The 19102-nt window shown below is 37.4% G+C and overlaps 1 protein-coding gene across 1 annotated transcript in view; it reads right to left on the minus strand.

Annotated features, from left to right (window-relative positions):
- Positions 1–19102, minus strand: part of sema5bb (sema domain, seven thrombospondin repeats (type 1 and type 1-like), transmembrane domain (TM) and short cytoplasmic domain, (semaphorin) 5Bb) — a 67202-nt gene that overhangs the window by 15411 nt on the left and 32689 nt on the right. Inside the window, exons 4-11 of the mRNA XM_077199778.1 lie at positions 13693–13792; positions 13087–13132; positions 7299–7361; positions 6878–7190; positions 5794–6079; positions 3572–3707; positions 3261–3468; positions 1924–2131 (exon numbers count right to left, since the gene is read on the minus strand). Coding sequence (XP_077055893.1) covers positions 1924–2131; positions 3261–3468; positions 3572–3707; positions 5794–6079; positions 6878–7190; positions 7299–7361; positions 13087–13132; positions 13693–13792 — 1360 coding nt within the window. The remainder of the gene's footprint in view (positions 1–1923; positions 2132–3260; positions 3469–3571; positions 3708–5793; positions 6080–6877; positions 7191–7298; positions 7362–13086; positions 13133–13692; positions 13793–19102) is intronic.

The raw sequence follows: 19102 nt of genomic DNA on the forward strand, positions 1-19102 counted from the left end.
TGCTAATTTTGTCTAATATCTACACATTTATTATGTCGAGATGCAAGTCAGAGATTGATCAAGTGGAAATGTAATCTAAGCATTTGATCAAAACATGATATGACCTGACTGTTACAGTAAGTGTAGAGAAAACACAACAAGCATTAAATCCTGCTCTGGGAGATAAAGAATATCTGACAGCACCTCTGGTGATTTATTACAGCTAACAGACTTATCCTTTTCTCCTTGTGTCCTTTATGTTCAATTGAGTGCAACAGTGTTATTAATTCAGAAGCATGTTTCATTATTTTAAAGATGTGTCATTCTTAAGAAGGACACTAAGAACAACGTACATTACCGGTGAAATACCAGCATATTTACACTACCTTGCAAAAGTTTGAGGTCAGGAAGATTATTTTTGAAATGATTCTTTTGAACTTTATCACTGTTTCACTGTTTTCAGAATTGATAATCAGAAATGTTTTTTTGAGTGTCAAATCAGCTTATTAAAATGATTTCTGAAGGATCATGTGACACTGAAGACTGAAGTAGGAATAAATTACAGGAATAATCACAGGAATAAATTACATTTTAATATTAACTAAAATAGAAAACAGTTCTAAATTCTAATATTATCTCACAATATTACCGTTTTTAATGTATTTGTAATCTAATGAATGCAGCATTGGTGACTTTTAAAAAGTACGGTACAGTATACAGTCATATTTTACTCAAAAATCAAACAGAACAATATGTCTCAGACTTCACTAACAAACTGAACATCCGTTTACTTCACACCGGCAACAAGAGAAAACTGCAAATCATGCTGGAGATGCTAAAAGCCACACCGAGAATAAATTTACATACATTAAAGGTTATATAAAATTATAATGACTAAACACTTGCAGCTCAATCAGACTCCATAGATGAACATTGGTATAAAATAATTAGAGTTATTTGCAACAACCTTGTGAGATCTGACCTTTTGCCACCTGTGTGTACGTGTGTGTGTGTGTGTGTGGTGAAGAATCTGTAATCGCATCGGCATGTTAAACACTGAGCGGCTTCACAAACACAGCTTCATCATGTCCAGTAACAGCATCTAATATCAAATGTTTCTGTCTTGAGTAACTCTGAGTGTTGTGCAACAACATCTGCGGCAGGGATTTAGGGAGAGAGTCCAAGGCATCACAGTCCTCACATAATGACACACTTCCACCTCTTCAGTAATAACCGTCACCCTCAAATCATAAGCACACACACGCCACTAAACTGACAGATCACGTGCAAAACCTCTTCTGACGTGACAAGCTGGATGAAGGCGAAAAGTTACGTAACATGGTGTATTGTAAATACAGTGACATGCTATATCAGAGCTTTTTAGGGTGTTAAATTGCCTTACTTTATGGATCTGATATCTAATTAGATTTGTAATGTAAATGCAGCCATTTCCTGTGAGGAGTGATGCATGCATTATATATTTTTAATGATGTTCGACAATTTATAGGTGTTCTATTCATAGCACTGACGGAGAACACGATACAGCCAATTTTTTTTTTTTTTTTTTTTAATGACCTAGTTCATCATTCATCTGCCTCTCGGCCAGTGGCGGAAAATTTACGAGATAATAATATCTCTGACTGCTCATAAGTACTGTCATTCGCTTCACCTCCTCGAGCTTCACTTCCTGTCTGACTCCAAGTGCATTAGAAGCTCGGAAGGACATTTTCTGCAATCATCCTTTGCCGTAATTTAACAGCATGCGTTCGTTTAGATGTCATGTGTGACCAGGTCTAAACGACGGCAAATGAGTATAGTGGCTTAAGGAGTTATGTAGTGAACGTAAATGCTCAATCATGTTCAAGGTTAGGATGCTCTGACCTCATGAGTCTGTTGTCAAAAAGTGGGGTTGCAGTCCTAGTTGTGTGTATGTGTGTAACTTACTGTTCAGTTTTGTAGCTGGAGCATCTCTCCAGAGGGATCTTCAGCACTCTGCTGGGAAGTCCCACGAAAAGCGACCTATCGTTGTGCAGAATCTGTAGGTTTAGGATTGGCTCCTGCATGTTTTCTGGAAGAATGTTCATCTCCTCTAAGTAACATCCACGCAGACTCTTATTATTGGTGGATAAGGCCTTGATGATGGTGCCGCGCTCTGATCGGTCAATTAAAGAAGACAAGCAACAATTAGAAGCTCAAGTTCTTCTAAACATCACTGCTGAAAAATCCAGTCACCAGCATAAGGTTTGCTTTGCATCCGGGAGTAGCATCCCAGCAAGCAATTTTGTTTCTAGTCTATTCTTTGGATATGGTTTAGACTCCAATGGCTTTTCCTTTTGACAATTTTAAAAAAAATGTTTAACCTGGAGTAACGTTAGGCCTACTGTGTTTTCATTAAATGTGTATAGGGCAGAGGCAAATATGTTCTAATTATCAGATCACATGCATAGCCTTATTAGGCAGTTTATATAAAACGAAATGTTTATAAATGGAATGAATAAGGCCTGTTATTATTTTAATTTCCAGTTAGTTTCTTGATCTCGCGTTTCTGAAATGTTTTGCGGATGTGCTGTTAAGTGGACAAACTCAAGACTACTTTTTGAGGACTTGTAAAACTCTGAAGATTAATAATCCCCTAAAATCGCCAAAGGTTTTGAAATGTTGACTATATCCAAGTGTTCTTATTACTGTATAGATTTCATACTCCATTGCTATGGAAATAAGCCTGTTGTTCAAATGAACCTGATTATGCCGTCGGGCGCTTGAGTAAATAAATAAATAAATTAAATATGTTGTGTGCAGTAAACTTTCTTTTAACAAGCCTGTTGTACTGATGTGATGACCAGTTATAGTTTTAGTGCTAGTAAGTCTATTTAGTGGTGCGGATTAATTCAGGTAGGACTTGGACTGTGTAGACATATTTTAATATGTGTATTACGAGGTGGTCCGCGAAAATTCTTGATTACAAATAGTGGTCCACACACACAAAAAGTTTGAAAACCCCTGATTTAGACAACTATTAAATGTAGACCTCTGAGCTGTGTTTGGATGGCTATTAGACGTCTTTTAAAGGCAAAAATGCTTGCTGGGATGTGATGCTGGTTCCCATGATGAGAAGCAGGAGTGCTGGTCTACCAGTTAGACACCAGCTCTATCCAGCATAAGTTAACACAGCCTGGACCAACTTGGAAATCATGCTGATATATGCTGGATTTTCAGCAGGAGGAGGACATGCTTTGAGTTCTTTGCAGGACATGCATGTCAGATTTCTTTGCCTCCTTTACCTGTGCCGATGTACATGACGTGGTAAAGCGTGTCCCTCCCCTGAACAATGTCCACAGCCAGCCTGGAGTACCGGATGTTGTCCTGCATGACCAGAGGATCTGTGGAGATGGGCTGAACCACCTCACTCATGAGGAAGAGCCGCTGGGCGTCTTGAAGACTGCGCTCCGTTAGATTACCGCCTGGACCCGAATCATTCACTGTCCCACACTGGCAGAGAGAAAGAGAGAAAAAACTAATTGAGGTACTGTATTTGGTGCCAGAAGGCTTCAAGAAAAAAATAAATAATGCTGCTGCATTTAATTTCCTTCACCTGAAAATTTGGGATGGGATTGGGAGTTGAAAGCCAGCTGGTCCGAGGGTTCTCCTGATAACGGAAGGGTCCGTTAAAGGCCTGTGTGATGGCACTGAGGTTAAACGCACACACTGCTGACGCAGCGATGCTGTTCCTGTGAGGAGAAACGAGAGTGGGAAGTGAAGCAAATTCTACATTAAAAAATTGAATAGAAAAACAGGACCATTCAAAAGTTTGGGGGTCAGTAAGACTTTTTTTTTTTTAAAGAAGTCTCTCATGCTCACCAAGACTGCTTTTATGTGATCTAAAATACATTAAAAATAGTAATATTGTGAAATATTATTACAATTTAAAATAAATATTTAGTATTTGAATATATTCTAAAACATTTAAAAATATCAATTTATTGCTGTGATCAAAGCTGAATTTCCAGAATCATTACTCCAGTCTTCAGTGTCACATGATCCTTCAGAAATCAGTATAATATGCTGATTTACTGCTCAAGAAACATTTCGGATTATTATCAATATTGAAAACATGTGTGCTGCTTAATATTTTTGTGGAAACCATGATATATATTAATTCAGGATTCTTTGCTGAATAGAAAGTTCAAAAGAACAGCATTTATTTGAAATAGAAATCTTTTGTATGTAGGCCAGAAATATGTACAATGACACTATTTAATGACACAATTTAATCAATTTAATGTGTCCCTGCTGAATGAAAGTTGTACTTACTTACCTGTATATTTTTTCCATATATATATATATATATATGTGGAAAAAATATACAGGTATTTTGCTGTTCAAATAAATGCTGTTCTTTTGAACTTTCTATTCAGCAAAGAATTCTGAATTAAAGGGTTAGTTCACCCAAAAATGAAAATGATGTCATTAATGACTCACCCTCATGTCGTTCCAAGCCCGTAAGACCTCCGTTCATCTTCAGAACACAGTTTAAGATATTTTAGATTCAGTCCGAGAGCTTTTTGTCCCTCCATTGAAAATCAATGTGCGGTATACTGTCCTTGTCCAGAAAGGCAATAAAGACATCATCAAAGTAGTCCATGTGACCTCAGTGGGTTAGTTAGAATGTTTTGAAGCATCGAAAATACATTTTGTTCCAAAAATAACAAAAACGACTTTATTCAGCATTGTATTCTCTTCCGGTTCTGTTGTCAATCCGCGTTCACAAGGCCAGTGACGCTGCTGACGTAAGACGCTGCTGACGTGTTATCTGGTGCGTCCGTGTATTCGGGTGCAAATAAATATGGCTGGGCAAAAAAATGCAAGTCTTCCTCTGTGTGGAAATCCTTAGACATGTTTGCAAAGATTGTTTTGTTTACAGCGTGCGTCTCCCTCAGACTGTAAACGAAGCTCGGGCGCACCAGATAACACGTCAGCTCGTCTTACATCAGCGGACTCATGAACGCGGATTGACAACAGAACCGGAAGAGAATCCAATGCTGAATAAAGTCGTCGTTTTTGTTATTTTTGGAACAAAATGTATTTTCGATGCTTCAAAAAATTCTAACTAACCCACTGATGTCACGTGGACTACTTTGATGATGTCTTTATTGCCTTTCTGGACAAGGACAGTATACCGCACATAGATTTTCAATGGAGGGACAAAAAGCTCTCGGACTGAATCTAAAATATCTTAAACTGTGTTCCTAAGATGAACGGAGGTCTTACGGGCTTGGAACGACATGAGGGTGAGTCATTAATGACATCATTTTCATTTTTGGGTGAACTAACCCTTTAATATATATCATGGTTTCCACAAAAATATTGAGCAGCACACATTTTCAATATTGATAATAATCAGAAATGTTTCTTGAGCAGTAAATCATCGTATTAGAATGAGTCTGAAAGGATCATGTGACACTGAAGACTAGAGTAATGATGCTGAAAATTCAGCTTTGATCACAGCAATAAATTTATATTTTTAAATATTTTAGAATATATTTAGATTTAGATTTTATATTTAATGTATTAAATATAATGATATATTTAAATATAATGATATATATATATATATATATATATATATATATATATATATATGTATCATTATATTTAATACATTGATTTTCATTTTATACACCGTATTGGAGGGATTTCCTAATGTTCTAATGATAACGTATAAGAAGTAATGTTTTGTCACACAGAAATTCCTGCTGTGTGACTCTTGGTCTTCTATGAATTGCATTTTCGGTAAATGATGATGAATCCACTCACACATTGGTGGTGAAGACTCCGTAGATGAGGTCTTGCTCGGGGAGGTAGAAGGTGCTCTGCAGCTCGTGATAGTAGAAGGGAACATCTCCAGAGCGGGAACAGTTCAGTCGAGCCTTCATGAAGGTGGTCCATGTGTCTTCCAGCAGGAAACGACCACCGATGTCATTCTGACACACGCGGGCCACACGAGAGAAGATAATCTTCCCACAATCCTGTTCTACTGCGTTCTCTCGAAGAAAGAGGTATGTGAAGCGGCCCACCTCATACGCAGAGACAAAGTGAGGCTCTGTGGAGAGAAAGGAAAGGAAGATGATAGAACATATTACTATCAAAACAATTTTTTCGATACATAGCCATAAATAGATGGGTGACTCAAAAAACCGTGTCCAAGTCGCATTTCACACCAAAATCAGAAGAAATAAGTATTTTGCTTAAAGAAATTGAAAAATATTTAACCTTATTAAGATGATTGACTTTAAATTTTACTTTCTCAATTGTGATTCTTGTCACTGTAATAATTTTTTTTATTACAGTAAAATACAATATTTAATACAACATTTTTAAATCGATAAAATGTATCTTTCATTTTTTATTGATGAATTTTATAATACAGTATTTTATGATGCATAACAGTAAATACAATAAGCTAATTATATATATTTTTAAATAAATTCTTTAAAAAGGCATTTTTAAATCATAAACATAATGTAACCAGATGTTTAGCTTTTAAATTAAATTTTTTTTATTTTTTTTTATAGGTGAATTCTCTAATACAGTATTTTGTTGCCACAATAAATACAATAAGCTATTTCTAATATAAATATAAAGGTAACACAAATACTACCAAGAATATACAGTTTAAGAATGATTATTTTTGCAGTGATGAGAATATACTGTAAGTCAAAATGAGCTTAATTGTCATGAAAATAATTTCACAACACAAAAAAAAAGCTCCTAAACTAGGCTTCATTTTCGTTTAGCAGGATATAATTTCTTATACAGGAATTTTGATTTTGGAATGGACGTGTTCTTGACAGGTTTTTGTCAGATTTGTCTCTGATAAGTGTGTGTCGTCCCACTGTACCACTGAGCCATTTGGAGTTGTACTGGGCGGTCCGCAGGGGTGGCATGTTCCCCAGACTGCGGTAAATAATAGGATCACGGCTAGAGAAATCAGTCACAGTTGCCGCATAGACTTCTCCACTCTCAGTTATCATAGCTGTAGAGTTATGTCGAGGGTCATAGGGACAGCGCGCCACCCCACTGATGGACTCCAGGACGCTCGCCATGTCAGTAATAGGGCGAGTCGTGCAGATGGGCATGAAAGCATTAGTGCCACAGGTAAACAAACGGCTGCCGTTCAACAGGAGGACACGAACATAGTTCTGACACTCATCCTGAGAGGAGCAAAGGAAGAGAAGAGAGATTTCATTTCACACACATATAACATAGAGCATTTATTCACAGAGCTTTCATCCCGGGGTGATTCACCTCTCCCTTCTCACCTCTGTCTTTCCTTTGCTCTGGCAGGACCTCCTGGTGGTCTCGTCTACGGCCCATTCTGTGGCCTGCAATCAACAGACAATTAACATTACTGTCGAGACATGCATCCAGTCCTGTGCTGCGCTAAAGTCACACACATCCACACACAACTCAGGGCTTCCCAAACCGGGGCTCTCGCGGGAATTAAAGGGGGTTCGTGAGTTGAAGAAAAGCTAATAATTAATTAAATTATAAAATGTAAAAATCAAATGAAATAGTCATTTAAAAAAAAAATAATTCAAACGATGAAATATTTTATTTGTTTACCTGCCTGTCATGTGACCATAGACGGATAGTATAGAAATATGAAATTAAATCATTATAAGTCTATTTGCACAATTTCCATGAAAATTAAGCCACGTCTCCATTCTCAAAAACAAATTTAATGCTCAATTTCTTCAGATAAAAATGTTTGCTAAATAACAAAAGCTAGTTGTAAATATCATTACTGTAAAGTGGAAAAAAAATGCTCTTAAAGCATTTATACATTATAGTATGTTCCAAGTACACTAATGAGAAGTTTATTTTTTTATATATCTATATATTTTTTCATTATTTTTATTTGAGTTTTACTTTTAGTTAACTTACATTAAGTTAATGTAAATGTTGCTTTTTATATTTGATCTATTTGAGTAAACATTTCTTTTTTATGGTTTTATTACTCTTGTGTGAACATGCAAAAGTGTTATAGAAGTTAAAAGTAAAAATCTTACATCAAAGGGGTTTAGCTGACAAAACCTGTTTGGAAACCCTGCTTTAAATGATAAAACAGCACTTTAACTTTCCGGATGCATCTGAAGGTATCTTTACACATATAACATGAGCACTTTGCAGCAATGTTACAGAAACAATTCACATTGTAACAGTGGAGTTGCCACTTTGTCTGTTTATAGTGCAGACTGCATGAAAGGTTTTAGAGCCGACACAGCTGGACTCATCACATTAACACAGCAGAGAGCAACATCAGCATGAACGCCTGCTCAAGTGTTTGCATGTGGATGTACAAGAAATACCCTGATATTTAAAAGTCAAGCTTTCCAGTGCAAATCAGAAAACTGGAATCCTTACAATGATTCGACTGAATCAATGATGTGGGTGACATGTTGGAATGCTAAACACAGTGATAAACAACCGCATTTAAATATTTATTTCATTACAAAAATTGTTAAAGGTCACACAAGGACTACTGTCTACTAATGATACAAACACATTTGTAAATTGTTTACTTGTGCCAGTTTCATTTAAACTGTCCGAACAAACTCATTAAAGTGAACATTCCTCTAAACTTTGAACAGCCATGACAACAAATCCAAACCTCTCCTATGGCTAACATTACTATGGCTTTGATTTACATTTTAGGAGGCAGAATAACAGAAGATCCTCTTAATGCAGGAAAACTATGAAAGATATTCAGTCGTGGGAAGCTCTTCCATTCGTTCAGCTTCTTTTCTTGATGTCAAGAAAGTACAAAACACACAATAATAGAAGACAAAGAGATGGAAGATGCAAAGTTTCACTGCAAATACACAATATGACTCCATGGCGAGGCAGACGTGTGAAAGAGCAATTGTGTGACATTTAATTAGGCAACACTGGACGGTCTGTCCTAATCGCATTCGTTCTCTTATCTGAAACGAAAACTCTTGAATGTGTTGTTTCACTGGTTTTAGACGTTCTTCCTCTCTTTTGTTCCTTGTCCCTCCCTCTCCTTTCACAGGCTGCTTTGTCATGTTTATCTGTGTTGTCATTGCCTCAAAAATAATTATGTAGACCAGAGTCTCACACACACACACACACACACACACTATAGATTGAAATAATAATGATGATTTTGTATTGGTTGTGACCCTTGTGAGGATCCCAGCAGACCCTGAATAGAAAGGTCACAGATAAAACAGCTCTTCAGATTAACAGGGGAAGATAATCACAGACAGATCTAGATTATTAAACGCACACTTTCACACATTAGGGTGAACCGGGTCAAACTTCATCCTAAAATCTAAATATACACCACAGTTCAAAAGGTTGGGGTCAGTAAGACTTTCTTTTGTTGCTGAATACTTGAAATGAATACTTTTTATTCAGCAAGTATGCATTAAATTGATCAAATATGACCTTGATGCTTTCAACATTGATAATAATCAGAAATGTTTCTTGCACAGCAAATCATCATATTAGAATGATTTCTGAAAGATCATGTGACACTGAAGACTGGAGTAATGATGCTGAAAATTCAGCTTTGATCAGAAAATAATTACTTTGCAGCTGAAATAATTCAGAAAATATTTACTCTATTACAATAGTGAGAGTCCAATGAGAATTGGAAAAAGCGAAATTGCGAAAAAGTCAAATTCTCAGAATCCTTACAACTGCGAGAATTTTGATGGCTCCACATACAATTTAGCAGCAAACAGGCAATGACTGACGCGAAATACATGATTGACAGCTAGAAACAGTAAAACACTGTAGACGGAGCGCTTAGAGACAGACACACTAATGGAAGCAATTCAGTTTTACAATATCATAATCTTGATCCTATTGCCATTTGCAAATATTGTAAAAATGCAATTCTGACCAGGATCAATTATTTTCTTTAAAGTCCCCTTGTGGTGAAAATCAAGTTTGTCTATGTGGTGTTTTTAATATGCTTTAAGACAAACTATGTGCAAATTCAACACCATTGCTGAGTACTTTCTTCTTAAAACTGCAAAAAAAAAGTCTCAAAAACACGATTTGAAATCGTTGGTGTTTCTGACGTCACAAACTACCTTGTAACCAATCATGTCACCGTGTGATCGTCAACGAGTGGATCTCTGAGCTGAGTGAGTGAGTGGAGGCGGGGCTTATTTGCATATTCATAGAACTGCGTATACTAAATGAGGCAAGGGTGTAGAGTTACATTCAAGCTATTCTAACGCATGAAGAATGATCAAAGTGTTTTAAGGAATAAAATGATTGACTACAGGGGGACTTTAAGTGCTTTCACTGTTTAGTGGTAGTTTTAGTAGTTTTAAGAGCAACATTGCATATACTAAAAAAAACATGTCGTTTTGATTAGTGACGTGTTTTTCCACACTCTTGAAGCGCTTCTGACGAGCACAAACACATCTACAAAGGAGCCGATTACACATCTTCTGACAAACTGCATCTGTTCATTTGACTTTTGACTTTAGCTTTAGTGTCTCTGCAGTCAGTCAGTGAACAACACGTGAAAGACGTCTTCATTTGAAGAGCAGGATTCACCCTGAACAGATCTTCAGACCGCGTCACCACTGGATGTTGAGGGGGTTGTGTTTTTTCTCAACATCTTCTCATCCCAGTCTCAGCTAAAACACTGCTATCTGCTCTCTCTATCTCTCTCTGCGATCTGTTCCTCTCAACAGTGAAGCGGCTGACGCAGAACCATCATTACACCAGATATATTTCAAGTGAGATATAATAAATCATTAACATGAAATCCAACAGATCCAACCCTCTTGTTATCAGTGTTGGGGGGGGGGGGGGGTAATCCATTACAAGTAGTCTGATTACTTCTTTCAAGTAACTAGTAAAGTAACACACTACTTTTAAATATACAACAAAATATCGAAGTTACTTTTTCAAATCAGTAATGCAAGTAATTTTTTTAAATTTTTTTGTTGGCTGACAGATGGCTGTCCTCATGTTGAGCGAAATCGTGAGTGAAATCAGAGGTGTTGTGTGTGAACATGATGCTTATTGTAAGTAACGCATTACTTTCTATAAAACGTAACCAAGTAATGCAATTTCTTACTTTTATGGGATTAACGCAATATTGTAATGCATTACTTTGTAACTTTCCACAACACTGCTTCTTATCATATCTTTCATATCCTGACGTGGCTGATAACCTTGTTGAATGTCAATGTCTGGAGACGCCAATGATGAGTTTGGTGTTCTGTATGTTTGACTAATGGAAAACAGTGTGAGTTTCCAGAAAATCAGAAAAGTCATTATTTTCTAAACTTAGATTGCAGATTACACGCATCTTCAATATGGATGTATCTCGAAACTTCTACTTTAAGCAGTGATCTTCATATTATTGGACTTTTCAAATTTGTTTATAGGCGAGTGTTACATCAGACACTTTAAATGTCCCAGCGTGGTGAAAATAAAGTATTAAATAAAATTGGATAAGAAAGTCAATACTTATTGAGTAAAAATGATTTATCAGTTTTGAGCAAAATTACAGCTGCTGTGTCTATAAACTTTTTATTTTACATGTTTCATTTCCACTCAAGCTGTAATTTTGACATTTATTTAATTTTTAATTGTGTGAGTTAATTGTGTGAGAAATTATCTCAGCAAAGGATTATGGCTTTTTATTTAATTTTTTTTAATGTAATTTGCAGAATGAATGATAATTTGAGATGGAGACTGGAATTAAAAAAATGTCATGATGGAGAAATGAAATACGCGTTTTTACGTATGGATCAACAAATGAAAATGTTCCTCTAATGCATGTAAATTGTGAAATAAGAAAATTCTGAATTATTTTTTCAGAACAGAGATGTACAGGACCGCAGTGAGGAGCTTGTCATACTGCCATGTGTGTGTTTGAGTGTGTGTTTGCTGGAGGGGTGACTGTGGGTCATCTTGTGGACACAGGGTCATGAGGTCACCCTAAATCACTGGATTCTGACAGATTCTTTAGTGATCTTCCTCCAGGGCATCACACCCCCTCTCAGGGTTACGGTGAACGTTTATAGAGTTCACCAGCAGGGTCTTCAACACACACCAGAAAAGTCACTCTTAAATATCACACAACCGCTCAAAGCTTTCAACAGGCATGTCACGCAAGCGCAACACAATCTCAGCGTTCCCAACACACAGTAGGTGCAGCTGTGGTTACACAGTAAGTGAATGCGAATCCTCCTTCAAGATGAACAACGGCAATTTGAACCCACTCCCAGATGAGATTGCTGTCTACTGGCAGATTCTCACCTCAAACGCAGACAGCCTGAAGCAGCACACACACACACACACACACACACACACACACACACACACGAGTACAGATGTCTGCATACTGAAGGGACCATATTCAACACTTTATTTGCTAGTGAAGGTTTCTTGCACCAAAAAGAATGATTTTTCATGACCATTTCTGATCCAAATATTCCTGATAAACATATTAAGAACTAAAAAAAATAATAATAATTGAATGAACAGATTTTATTATTACCCTGGCCCCAAACATTTTCTACCCTATGTCTGATCATTATGACCATACCCTACACAAAGATAAGAAAATTATGTTTTTTTCTAAATTATTCCAATAAGAACAAAACAAAATAAAATAGTAAAATAATAATAATTATATATTTGTATATTATTTTGGGTTCCTCCTTTCAAGAGATTCAGAGGAGAGGAGGTCAAATCAGGACGCAGCTACTTGGAAGTCAATGCTTCTCAAACATCTGCACAATAACATGCTACTGAAGGTGTGTGTGTGTGTGTGTGTGTGTGTGTGTGTGTGTGTGTGTGTGTGTGTGTGTGTGTGTGTGTGTGTGTGTGTGTGTGTGTGCGTGTGTGTGTGTATCTCACACAGATATTTCAGCTTCTGTGCGTCAGCACTTTTGAACATGTGGACAATCATAATAAAAGACTGAGTCTGTGCTTGTCTGGCATGAGAAGAATTAAATGGACAGTGCTGGTTCTGCATTTCTAGAGATGTCAAGATGATTGAATGGACAGATGGGAAGAAGTATGAAGAGAAATAGAAAGTAGTACCTGCAGGAGAGAGATGTTGCTCAAACTCAACCGGAAGAGATGATTTCTACGGAGAGAGAGAGAGAGATATTTTAGGTTTGACAGGTTTGTGTGTGTGTGTGTGTGTGTGTGTGTCTGTGTGTGTGCGCGTGTGTTTGTTTTTGTGATTTGTGAGGACACAAATGTGTATAATGACATGGGTATTACACTATTATTACAACTTGAACGTGATTTCGTGAGTCCTTATATTTCAAATGGTTTTAAAAACATACTAAGCAGTGTTTTATCAAAAATGTAAAAATGCAGAATGTCTCCTGTGATGGGGGATAGGGGACAGTGTGTGTGTGTGTGTGTGTGTGTGTGTGTGTGTGTGTGTGTGTGTGTGAGTGTGTGAGTGATGGGTAGGTTTAGGGATAGAGGCAGTGTGTGTGTGTGTGTGTGTGTGTGTGTGTGTGTGTTTGTGTGTGTGTGTGTGTGTGTGTGTGTGTGTGTGTGTGTGTGTGTGTGTGCGTGCGTGTGTGTGTGCGTGCGTGTGTGTGCGTGCGTGTGCGTGTGTGTGTGTGTGTGTGTGTGTGTGTGTGTGTGTGTGTGTGTGTGTGTGTGTGTGCGTGTGTGTGTGTGTGTTACCTGGCTCCCACTATCAGCTGGTTCCTGGTGAGGTCGAGTGCGAGCGGCGAGTAGTCATTCACTCCAGGCCGAGAGAAAGAGGACAGCCACGGGCTCAAAGCTGCGGCAGAAAAGAGCCACAGGTGACATTTACACAGTTAACCGTGAGCCTGGACGTGTGATATGTTGTTTAGCTGCTGTTTTCCACTGTTTAGACAGATGTTGGAGAACATCTGCAAAACTAATCCCACAAGTTAACTCTATACAAATGATAATGTGGCGACTATCAGCATTTCCTCCTCATTTGCTGTGAGCGATTGCACTGTTCTGTGTGATTTGTCTCTACACACATACAGTGTCGATGTTTAGCAAACTGTGTCAGGAACTGTGAAGATTCTAAGCGAGTCTGATTCATGCATTAATAATCTTGTTCATGATAAGATGCATTATCCACTGATGACATTTACATGCAAACACCATTTCCCTGCATAATGTGATACAATGACATCTTAGTTACTGACATCTACTATCAATCAAAAGTTTAGGTTGGTAAGATTGTTTAACGTTTTGAAGCTCTTCTGCTCACCAAAGCTGCAGTTATTTTATTTGAAATACAGTAAAAACAGTAATATTGTGAAATATTATTAAAATTTTGAATAACTGTTCTCTATGTGAATATATAGTAACATGTCATTTATTCCTGTGAATTTCCAGCATCATTACTCCAGTCTTCAGTGTCACATGATCCCTCAGAAATCACTGTAAGATTCTGATTTTGTTTTTAAGAAACAAACATTGTTGAAAACATTGGATCAACATTGATGGATGACAACATTGTTGCTTAATAATTTTGATGAAACTGATATATTTCAGGATTCTAAACAGCATTTATTTGAAATAGAAATCTTTTCCAACATTACTACATTTATTTACTCTCACTTTTGATCAATGTAATGCATCCTCGCTGACCCTGACTTTTGGACTGTAGTGTATAATCAGATTTTTTAAAGTTACAGCGCCCACCAACAATCGTGCATTCAGAGCCAGAAACAGCTGCTAGCAACCTGGTGAACTCCGGCTGTACGTGTGAAGATACTTAATATATGTTGTCCTGTTTAAGAGAAACATTGAGAGAGACACACGGGAAAGCGACGGGTGGGAGTCCAAACCACACACACTGGACCATTAATGAGGTGTGATGCCAATGAAACCAGACGCCCAGTCACAACACCAGCCACAAATGAGAACAACACAACCCACATACAGAAAGGCAGGGACGAGGTGAAGGAATTGCTGGAAAATTCTTGTTAAACTTTAAATACAATCTTTGCAACCTTTCACACTACTTCTTTTCGAAACGTTTTAGTTATCTGTATGGGTATTCAGGCTGGGTATTGACACAAATATCACAATTCGATTCGATTTCGATTCACAAGCTTGCAATTCGATTCGATTCGATTGATTATTTTGGACATCGGGCAGGCTACAATACATGGCAATCTTTCTCAAGGAAAACAAATCTCTTAACTAATGCTGTAAACTACGGGAGTCAGTTGTAGCTTATAGGCTTCATTATCCTACTATAATATTGAAGGTAAAAATGAACTGATTTGTATATACAAACACTTAAATTACACTTTTATTTATTTTTATAATAATAAAGTTATATGAAAAATAAACATTCAGAATGGTGGCTGTCATAAAACTTGCCAGATTTATTCAAACATGCATTAAATATTGAAGAACATTAAAAAATTATAATGAATATGTTACATGGTGTATATATACATGGAGTTAATTTTTCTAGCTGTCTAACGAGTTCATTGTCACTGGATATGTTTTTTTCTGAGGTAATTGTGATTTGTGACGTTACATGACATTGTTTACAAGCTGTTTTACTGACGTCTTTCCACGGTTGAAACACTGAGTGAGCGATTCCATGTAACATGATACTGATTTTGATCAGTTGTAGCCTACTCTATCTTTTAACACACTTTCAGATGCTCATTCATGTTTATTTCAAAATGGTAACTGGTAATATTAAGGCAGAAGAGAAGATAATGTGCGCTGCTGCTTCTCTTGAGCTGCGCCAGAGCAATCTCACGCCACAGTGCCAAAAAGGTATTTATGTTTTTGAATTTTGTAAGAAAATGGACGTAATTTGAAATTTGAGACTTTGTTTCATATCAATAGTAACAAAACACAAAGATTATTTAGATTTATTGGAAGGGATGCGCGTTACAATGTACCATTTATTCATCAACAGAAAACAGGATGATTAGCCTAATCGATTCTTGGGATTCGTAAAAATGAGAACCAAATAAAATCGACAAATCTGTATTTTTTACCCAGCCCTAATGTGTATCATCACCAAACATTTTGACTTCAATAAACGTCAGTGAATGGCATATGCCATTGGCTGCTGTGCTTCTTGTTGGAGGTAAAGGAGAAGATAGGCTACAGAAGGCCTAAAAAGTATTTGGTCAAAAAGGTTATTTTGTAATATCACACATAAAAATTTTATGTGACAACCTAATATTACATAGGCTAAAACAGCAAAAACGCCAGTGCTTATTTGCCAATCAGAACATTTAGCCAATTAGGAACGCTCTCTATCTGGCGATAAGTTCGTGCATTCAGGTTTGTTGACATCGCTTGTCTTTTGGAGAAAGAGCGTGTTGTTAAAGGGATGGGGACATCTTCACTTTTAGACTTCTTTTTCTGTTTGCCAGATTGTATGTTAATCTATGGGTCTCCTAATGTCTTTAATAGTACATCGGCTACTATTGCAATTTACTAACACTTGTGTAATGGAGGAATTATACGACCTAAACACAGTGTAGCCTTGCATATTAACAGGGCAGACTGTAGCCGCGTTTCCATTACAGTTGGTAAACATGGTGACGTTTTTTGTGGGCGGAGCTTAGGTGGAGGCAGAACGATCACTCTGGCCGCTTCACTAACGTTAGTTTGCAAGTTTTGTTAGCTTTTTTTTTAACAATGACTGGAGAAAATCCGATTTTATCTTAATGTGCAAGGTCACTCATTGTCCAGGGCCGCGATTGTTATTTGCGAAAGTTAATTTTAACGGATGGAACCAGATTGGCTGACCCGTACACGCTCACTCAATGGATGGACGGTCTGACAGGTTTAACGTTAACGCTAACGTTAGGCTAACTCCGGTTGAGTGTCCTGACTTCTACACCTATCCGATAGAGAAACAGAGCGTAAAGAGAAACTTAGGGCATATAAATCTTTAGATGCCTATAACTATGTGCTGAATGGTCATGTACAAGACTTGTGTGGTACGATCCGCAGTTCTGCCAAGCCAGCGCCAAGAACACGACAATGTGAAGAGTGACATTACGGTGCAATTTTAATGATGTGAATATTTTCTAGAAATAAAAATTCCAGATACAGCATATTCATTTTTCATTGATTCTATCACCCAACAACACAACAAGATGACATTCAATAATAATAATACAAATGTAAGCTCCTTATTATGTAGCCGAATCTGTGCTGGTTTGTATTTGCCGCCTCCAGTTTTCACTTTGTTTTGCCTCCAGTTAGCGCCATGACGTAATTGTGACGTCGGCGCAAAAGGGGAGCAAATTGAAATTGCGAATTGAAAATATGCCCAATGGAAACACGTCAATTTCGCAAAAACTCCCATTTATCGCAAAAATGTTTTTATGCTCGCATGAGGTGGTTTTTCAGGCAATTCAAAAATAAATATCTCGCAAAACTGCAATGGAAACAGTTTTTGCGCATTTACAAGTCACCTGACGTAGATGACGCTGTGTGTTTGGACCGAAAACGAGACAGAGTTCTTTATTAAATTCATAAAAGACGAAAGAATTACAGGAATACTGGATTGTAAACCTCAAAGAAATGCCACAATCAAGACCTCGAAGCAGATATGAGGGAGAAACACCCAGAAACACCTCATATGTGCGGCTCCCAGTATATAAGGGTCTTTCCTTATCATAATGCTTGGACAACATACGTCTCCTTCGATTATTAATACTGGCCAGTGCAGTGGCTGGGATATAGCCTACGTAAACCTACCAACATCCGTCGCCGTGATGACCTATCGCAAGAGGAAAAAAATTACGTTTTAGTCGCATAACATCGGTGAATGGAAACGCCTTCATTTCGCAATAGTTTTTTGTCGACATTTAGAAAAAAACGCAACATTTTTGCGCAAATCTGTAATGGAAACGCGATTAGTGTGTGATATTACAAACTGCAGGGTGTGAACAAACTACTGATATTACACACAGCTGTGTTAACCTTTAACATCTGGGCAGCATATGATTAAAAGAAAACTGCTGGCAGTTAACTAGTCTCAGATGAAAACATACACTGGCTCGGCAACAGACCATTAATGAGGAGACTGATGTATTATCCATACAAAGGGTGTTTTCTCAAAACAGAGAGCTCTAATCTGATTGACTGGCTTTGCGCACTTTCCAAGAGACAAAGTGCACACGCTTTTAACAAATGAAGCAGGTTGGTCTCTTTAAAGGGTTAGTTCACCCAAAAATGAAAATTAAGTCATTAATTACTCACCCCCATGCTGTACCAACCCCGTAAGACCTTCGTTCATCTTCGGAACACAAATGAAGATATTTTTGATTAAATCTGAGAGGTGGATCACTGCTACATAGGCTGCCTGAGGGAATGAAACTTGACGGCCCAGAAAGTCATTAAAGAACATGTTTAAATATTCCATGTGCCTACAGTGGCTCAACTATAAGTTTATCAAGCGACGAGACTACTTTTTTTCCGAAAAACCCCCCCATAAATAACGACTTTATTCGACTATTCCTTTTCTTCCTTGTGGGCCTGAGACGAGAGTTCAAGAGATTTCCACGACGCATGCGCGAGAACTGAGAAGAGAACGTTCTTCTTCTAATACTTCTTGTTCAGTTCTCGCGCATGCGTCGTGGAAATCTCTTGAACTCTCGTCTCAGGCCCAAAAAAAGTATTCTCGTCGCTTGATAAACTTATAGTTTAGCCACTGTAGGCACATGGAATATTTAAACATGTTCTTTAATGACTTTCTGGGCCGTCAAGTTTCATTCCCTCAGGCAGCCTATGTAGCAGTGATCCACCTCTCAGATTTAATCAAAAATATCTTCATTTGTGTTCCGAAGATGAACGAAGGTCTTACGGGGTTGGTACAGCATGGGGGTGAGTAATTAATGACTTAATTTTCATTTTTGGGTGAACTAACCCTTTAAAGTAAGGCAAATCTGTTCACTTGGTGGGCATATTGGCATTCAATATTAAGCTAATACATCATCGGATTGAATGTAGAACGAATAAAATTCGACAAAAACTCTCTGTGCCATTAAACTTCTTTAGTCTAAAGTATGTCAACAGTTTGGGATCAGTAAGATTTTTTAAAGTTTATGAAAGAAAT

Source organism: Siphateles boraxobius, unplaced genomic scaffold (genome assembly GCF_051911475.1).
Source record: "Siphateles boraxobius isolate OS27281-9 unplaced genomic scaffold, OSU_SipBor_1 41, whole genome shotgun sequence".
Lineage (NCBI taxonomy): Eukaryota > Metazoa > Chordata > Actinopteri > Cypriniformes > Leuciscidae > Siphateles > Siphateles boraxobius.